We start from the raw sequence: 8,137 nt of genomic DNA, 5'->3' as shown, positions 1-8,137 counted from the left end.
GAAGGTTGTTTTGGTAGGAAGAAGAGGAACGGGTAGGAAGAAGGAGAAGTTGCAATGTGGAGAAATGGAATAATAATAGATGTGGCTCCAAATCTACCGCAGGTTAATCTGCCTACCCCCAATCCACGTGTCTCTTAATCTGCCCGTCCCTCAAACCTACTCGCTTCTTCATCGTCCCCTCTCAATGCCTCGTTCTATTTATACACGCACCCTCCATTCTCAAACCACCTCACTCACCTTTCATCTCTCTCACTCACTCTCTTCTAACCGCTTTCTCTCCTTTACCTCTGCCATTCACGCACCTCCAGATGGTCACAGTCGAGGAAATCCGCAACTCCCAGCGCTCCCATGGCCCCGCCACCATTCTCGCCTTCGGCACCGCCACGCCCTCCAACTGCGTCTCCCAAGAGGATTACCCCGACTACTACTTCCGCATTACTAACAGCGAACACATGACCGACCTCAAGGAAAAGTTCAAGCGCATGTGTACGTACTCTCAACTCCTTTTATGCTTTCTTCATCTCACTCACTTTTTTAATTCGTTCAGATTTGGAATGTTTTTCTTTGTGTACAGTTTTATATTTTTAATCAGTTATGAAACTAATTTTCTGTCTGAATTTTAGGTCCATTTAAAGCTTACTTTCAGTGTTAGGTGAAACTTGACCTACCTTTGGTAAACTGGAGTTCATGGAAGTTTTAATTATGATAATAAGAGAAAAGAAAAGAGGTTTAGCTTTTCGGTTATACTCCTCAACAGTTTTTTTTTAGTAGTTCTAGTTTCTTAATTAGTTTCTTTAAGCAAGATGAGAAAAATCATTTATTAGTGTACCGGTGGTATTCAAAGAATTTGTGGGCAAGGTGTCGTTGAAACTGTGTCAAAACAAAAAAGGTTATTTTTGTGGCTGATGTGATTACTTTTTGAAGTAAAAAGTGAGGGAAGTGATTTCAATTGTACAGGTGAAAAGTCGATGATAAAGAAGCGTTACATGCACCTGACGGAGGAGTTTCTGAAGGAGAATCCAAACATGTGTGCGTACATGGCGCCGTCGCTTGACGTGAGGCAGGACATAGTGGTCGTGGAAGTGCCGAAGCTCGGAAAAGAAGCGGCGAGGAAGGCGATAAAGGAGTGGGGTCAACCCAAATCAAAGATCACGCACCTGGTGTTTTGCACCACTTCAGGCGTCGACATGCCTGGAGCGGATTACCAGCTCACCAAGCTTCTCGGCCTCAGGCCTTCCGTGAAGCGTCTCATGATGTACCAGCAGGGCTGCTTCGCCGGCGGCACCGTGCTCCGTCTCGCCAAGGACCTCGCCGAGAACAACAAGGGCGCCCGCGTCCTCGTAGTCTGCTCCGAAATCACGGCCGTGACTTTCCGCGGCCCGTCCGATGCCCACCTCGACTCCCTCGTCGGCCAGGCTCTATTCGGGGACGGCGCGGCCGCGATGATCATCGGAGCGGATCCTGACAGAACTGTAGAACGTCCGATATTTGAAATGGTATCGGCCTCCCAGACCATTCTGCCGGACTCTGACGGTGCCATCGACGGGCACTTGAGGGAGGTGGGACTAACATTTCACCTCCTGAAAGACGTGCCCGGAATCATCTCGAAGAACATTGAGAAGAGTCTGACGGAGGCGTTTGCGCCGATTGGGATTAATGACTGGAACTCGATCTTTTGGATTGCACATCCGGGTGGACCGGCGATTCTGGACCAGGTGGAGGAGAAGCTCCGGCTGAAACCGGAGAAACTCCGGTCCACTCGGCACGTTCTGAGCGAATATGGAAACATGTCAAGTGCATGTGTTTTGTTCATTCTGGATGAAATGAGGAAGAAGTCGAAGGAGGAAGGGAAGGGTAGCACCGGAGAAGGGCTAGAGTGGGGGGTTTTATTCGGGTTCGGACCGGGTCTAACCGTTGAGACGGTTGTGCTGCACAGCGTTCCGTTGGAGGGGTGAGTGAACGTGATGGTGATGATATGAGTGGGTCATACTATGGAAAACTAGTATATCACTGTATAATAACTACTAATAAGGAAAGACCTCCAGAATCTGAGGAAAAGTGTGATTATGTTAATTAGTGTCAAATTTGATTAAGAATTGATGTTAGCATAAAGCATATTAGTGGAAAGATGATGGTGTCTGTGATTGAACTTGTGAAAGTTTTAGTGCTTAATGCCATTGAATTTGGTTTTGGTGCTTTTACTCTTAAAATGATCCATGGTGTTAGTAATGTAGCACCAGGTCCTTGGCTCTTTCGTCTTCTCATGTGAACCAATCATCAAACTACAATTATTTAAGGTTATAATTGGACAACAAAAGCAAACATCTTTTCTCTATACAGCTATTTTATAACTTTTTTTATTCAATAGTTTAGTCTATATTTTCATTAAATATCTAGTTATACAAAAAATATCGTTAAATAGTTTGTATTCTTAAAAAATTGGATGTAAAATTAAATTTTTTCAAATTTTAATATATTTTTATCTTTAAATATTAAAAATAAGGTATATTTATTTTATTCTAACATTAATTCTTTTTATATGTTAAAGGTACAAATTTAACTCATCAATTAAACTAAACAACTGTATCTATTAATTTTTTTAATTTGAAAATTAAACTATTTCAAAATTTGGATCAGGATAAATTAATTTTATGTCAAAATTTAACCCTAAAGAATGTAAAAAATGTTATTTTTATTTTAGAAATGAACATCTAAACGAGCATTTTTGTTTAGAAAATTATATGTAGTTATATAAATTTAATAGGTTGAGAAATTAAACGTATTAGAGATGCCTCCTTAATTAACCTCATTCTTAAGAGAGAAAAGTCAAGAGAAAGGTTAACAAATGACTCAGCTATTTCTAATAAAATGTAAATTTTCATAAAATTAGTATTAAAGAACATTTATTAAGCTTTAAAATGCGAATTTGAATACAGCGTTCTATTCCTTTGTACATATTATAAGACAAAAAGGGTTTGGCGCACTTCAATTAAATAAACTTTACGTGATTAGAAAAATTAAAATGTTAATCAATTTAACTAATAGAACGAATAATTAAGTTTGCCTCGTAATAACTATAGTTTCAAAGATTTTTGCTCTTCACGCGGATTGATAACAGTGAGTAAATAGTTTTCTGAAATATTTCTATTAAAATATTTCAATCTCTTAATAAATGCACATTTCTATAGAGATAAAATGGTTAATTTTGAGACAAAATAGAAATGAAAAAATAACTATTAATCACTTTTGATTTGAATTTTAAAGAATTAAAATGATTTTATTTAATAAATAGAAAATAATTGATTTTGAGGTAAATTTTTAAATAAAAAGGTTACTGTTTTATTCAATGAGGAGAACATTGTTCGATTTCAATTTTCTTAAAAATTAAAATTGTAGTAATATTAGGATTACTTTTATTTTAATAATACTACAAGAAAATCATTATATAGTAAAAAAATAATTAACTAGAGGCTAATTTAATGTTAAATACTAATTTAAATTCTAATTCACAATTTAATTATATTTTTATTAATAATAAAATTATTTTAGATATCAATAACTTTTAATATATGAAATAAAGTTTAACTTAGTTGATATAATAACTAATTATTTTTTATTTTAAATTTAATTTTGTAAAGTTAAAAAGATAAAAATGACATTTAATACGTGTGAATTTATAACCATAACGTAAATCTATAGTCCTTCCATTTCAAAACAATAATGGTGTAAACTTATCGCTCACTAAATAAAAAATATTTAATTAGTATAAAATACCCTTAAATTTTCAACTACTACTCGTCTACGGACACTTTATTAATTACTCTTAATTATAAAAAGAAATACTATTTAAAATATTATTTAGAAACAATTATTTTAGAAAAGAAGAAGCTCAAAGGCCTATACTTAAAATGATTGGAATGCTTTTTTTCCAAAATTATTTCTGATATGATTTAAACCTTTCATTCATCTCAATATCTTGTTTCATCAAGATAATGTATATAAAATCTTTTAGATAATAATTAATTATTATTTTTTTTTTCTGTCATATCGATAATGGATAAGAAAAAAGATCTAGCTTTATGGAAGGTAGGTTGGTAGAGAATGAGACTCATGTCAAGCATAATTTTAAGACTTTAAAGAACCATACACAATATTAAGTATGTGACCATGTTTGTAAGCTATTGTTTATTGTTGTTACTATCGTTAATGTAGAATCACTACTCAATATTCCTATGAAAGCATTCAATTTTAAAAAAACATCAAGGAAATCAAGAATGGTAACTTTTGTACTAGTATCTTGATTGATACATGAAGTTTACTTTTTTATATCGTTAGTCTTTATATGCATTATGTTGATACTAATTGTTTAGTTTATCCATTTAGATGCAATTGGAATTGTTCACATTGTGAAAAACAATTCAAACTCTAAAAATGTTGTCTTTAATATGTCTTATCTAAGGTGAGTAAGATCATTTGTTTGAATTATATTTTTTAATGCGTGTTTAGTTATGTTAATATAATTGAAATTGAAATTGTAATATGTACTACACGTGATTCCTATGCTAATACAAAGTTTATGGATCATTGGGATGGAAAAAAAATATTGGGATTTTGTGATAATCTTGACACAAGCTAAAATCAAGCCTATTTTTGGTAAGAAATCAATTATGTATTTCTATATTGCTTTGCATGTGAACTAACTAAGTCATTAACTTTGTTAGAATCATGGCCTATTTATATCCAACTCTTAGCATGGTACCAAGTTGTTGATGGATCAAGATTTACCACAAATTCAAGAAATGAAAGTTACTTAAGCATGTATTTATGGCCATTTTTGCTATTAAATTATTGTTATTGTTTTACTTTCTCCATTTTTGAATTATAGAATGCCTACGAATGAGTTGAGCTTGAGTTAGGATCTAAGTCAACAAACACTATCATCATACTATACTAAAAAAGAAAGGTTTATGTACAAAGCATATGTTTTCAACCATGAAAGAGGTGACTATTAATTGAACTTGGAAAGTTAAATGATTTTTATGTTTTTTGTTAATCATAGGAAGCATGTTGAATCATTGTTGCAACCACTATGAAGTTTGATTTAGGGAGTGTTGGATGAAGTTTTCCAGTCTGTAACTACTGCAAAAAGAAGAACTAAAGAAGTTGGTAGTTTTAAGTGCGTTAATGTAATGCATCTAATCAGAAACTTGTAGATAGGTTAGTGTCAACAATATACTTATATGTTCAACTTTGGTGATTATATTATTCTTATTTACATGTAGTAGGTACAAATTGAAGATTCAAGTTTGTTATGAAAATGATTGTTGCTAAGTTTATCTCGTAAGAATAAGAATGTAACAATATTATTGAAAAGTCAACTGCTGAGTTGAAGAGAACAATGATAGAGGTAATGTTTTGTAATCTACAAATCCATGTACTTAGTATCTTAGTGGACATTTATTGAAAACTCCAAATTATGTGTAAGCAAGTAACGATGATCCAAAATGTTTTCCTGAAGATTTAGATGTGTTGTTAGGGTTTAAGTTGGCCTTTAAGGTAAGAGTGCAATCTCAATGTAGATATGCCTATATAATCAAAACTTGTGATGATGCATAAATCATTAGATTGATCAAGGATGTGTCGGAGCAAAATAAGGTATGGATGTGACTAATAATTTTAAATTATTAGCTAACACTACAATGATGTGTTTTTCTAATTTTTGTTTGTCAACAGGATGGAGAATAAAATTTGTGATTTGGCTATTGAGGATGACATTTCTATTGTGAGTATATATTATTTTTCTTTAACACAATAATATGTTTTTCTATTTTTTTGTTTATGATCAGGACATAAAATGCATTGGGAGTAAAATTTGTGATTTGGTGACAATAATTTTCTATATACATTTTTTTTTGTAATTTTGGAATACATAAGAGATTTGGTCAATGATTACAATCTATCTAGAATAGAGGACAATGACCTAGATGTGGACTTTTGTAAAACAACTTCTAAACGATTGCTCCTTATGTTTGATGGTGAAGATGTGATGTTTGAGGAAGTACAATCTACACAATGATCAACTACCAAACTAGCCAAAGTTATCAAGAAAGAAAAAGAATGATGTGTTTAACACAAACTCTTTTGTTAGCTCAGTGATGTTAAAAGACAATTTTAATTTTGCGTATATATTAGTTTGTGTAAGAACACCAATCTGGTAATTCGGATATTAACATGTGTCTTTTCATTTTCATATGTATGAAGTTTCTATTAATTATCCTTTGGATTTTTAATCTATTTTTAGTATGTGTTGTGATTTTATTTTTCTTCCACAATTAAAAACCATGATAGAATTACAATAAATATTGCAATATTATAATGTATATTCCTTATTTTAGTTTTAATAAATATTTAAATACTATAATATTATAATGTATGTATGAAATTTACATTCCTCAATCCAGTTATTAATTAAAAATACTTCACAATCCAGTTGTTCATTAATATGGATACTAATATGGATAGCTAAATGGTAACATAACCAGTTCTTTATTAGAATTCTTTCGGAGACGTTGACTTACTCCCCCGATCAATGTGGGCACTCCACTTGCTTAACCACCTTAATCCAGCCACGTAGACGCCTCACTAAGTTAACCACTTGCACCTCATGCTCCACCGAGCTAACCACATGTTGCACTGGGCTCTCCCCATGCTCAATCGAGCACCCTTCATGCTCCATTGAGCTCTCCTCATGCTCCATCGAGCTCTCCTCGTGCTCCATCGACTAGTGAATTTCTTGAACTAGATTTTGAAATTTGGTGAGTTCCTAAACTAGATTTTAAAATCTAGTGAGTTTCTAAATCGGATTTCGAAATCATGTGTGTTTCATAAAGTTAGTTCGGTGGAGCATAAAGAGAGCTTGGGGAAGCATGTGGAGAGCTTAACAGATAATTAGTAGAGCTTAGTGTAGAACGAGGTATAGTGAAGCATGAAGAAAGCTCAGTAGAGCTATCTACATGCCCTACTAAGCTACCTAGACTCCCCTTTTGTTGGGTACAAACAAAGTCTCGCATTAGATAAAACAAGAGATGGACATGGATTTATATACACATAAGATACCTCCATTGGTAAGAGGCCTTTTGGAGTGATACCAAAAGTAAATCCATGAGGGCTTAGCCCAAAGCGGACAATATCTTACCAGTGTGGAGATCTATGTGTATGTGTGTGTGTTGAACCTCCTTACAAATGGTATCAGAGCCCATGGTTCAAGTTTGGTGCTGGGCTCAGACGAGTACGTTCCTCCATGATCAGGTGAAGCCTTGGCAGGTGGTCGGTGGCAGATAGCCAAATGTATCATGAAAGGTGGAGAGCAAGAGATGCTCAGTGTTGTGAACATGGATCGTGAAATAGGGCAAAGAGATGCTCAGTGTTGACCATGGTGTACTCGAGGTAAGAAAATATTTTCGCTGTAGGGGAGGTGGAGAATTATAGTCCTTTGTTTGAGGGGAGGATGTTGGGTACAAACAAAGTCCCACATAAGATAAAACAAGAGATGGACATGGGTTTATATACACATAAGATACCTCCATTGGTAAGAGGCCTTTTGGAGTGGTACCAAAATCAAATCCGTGAGGGGTTAGCCCAAAGCGGACAATATCTTACCTTTGTGAAGATCTATGTGTATGTGTGTGTGTTGAATCTCCTTACACCTTTAAGCTTTTCGAGATGTTCACTTGCTCCACCGAACAATATGGACACTTAATTTTCTCAAACAACTTAATCTAACTATGTAGATACCTCACCAAGATAATCGATCAGACCTCATGCCCCAATTGAGCTAACCATATGCTCCATCGATCGATGAGTTCCTAAATTAGATTTCAAATCCGGTGAGTTTCCTAAACCAAAATTTGAAATCTGGTGAGTTCCTAAATTGGATTTCAAAATCCAATGCGTTTCCCAAAGTCAATTTGGTGGAGCATGATGAGAGCTTGGTGGAGCATGTGGAGAGCTTGATGGACCATTAGTAGAGCTCGGTGTAACATGAGAAAAAGTGGAGCATGAGGAGAGAAAACTCTAGATGAAGTCTTCATAATAGCCAAGTACATTAAAGATCTAACATGATAACTGTTGAACCTCC

At 34.4% G+C, this 8,137-nt stretch overlaps 1 protein-coding gene across 1 annotated transcript; it reads left to right on the top strand.

Moving 5' to 3' along the window:
- The first annotated feature begins 208 nt into the window (after positions 1–208).
- On the top strand, positions 209–2,201 carry LOC108319876 (chalcone synthase). The gene is made up of 2 exons (XM_017551173.2): positions 209–486; positions 958–2,201. Exons 1-2 carry the CDS (start codon positions 309–311, stop codon positions 1,953–1,955), a joined length of 1,176 nt encoding a protein of 391 aa, XP_017406662.1. The 5' UTR covers positions 209–308; the 3' UTR covers positions 1,956–2,201.
- Positions 2,202–8,137: the final 5,936 nt, after the last annotated feature.

Source organism: Vigna angularis, chromosome 2 (genome assembly GCF_016808095.1).
Source record: "Vigna angularis cultivar LongXiaoDou No.4 chromosome 2, ASM1680809v1, whole genome shotgun sequence".
Taxonomy (NCBI): domain Eukaryota; kingdom Viridiplantae; phylum Streptophyta; class Magnoliopsida; order Fabales; family Fabaceae; genus Vigna; species Vigna angularis.
Note: the sequence above shows the minus strand (reverse complement) of the source record. Positions and strands in the feature narration are given on the sequence as shown.

Coding starts and splice junctions, on each gene's coding strand:
- LOC108319876 (XM_017551173.2), top strand. CDS start 309: ATGGTCACAGTCGAGGAAATCCGCAACTCCCAGCGCTCCCATGGCCCC. Junction 487..957: donor GGAAAAGTTCAAGCGCATGT/GTACGTACTCTC, acceptor TCAATTGTACAG/GTGAAAAGTCGATGATAAAG.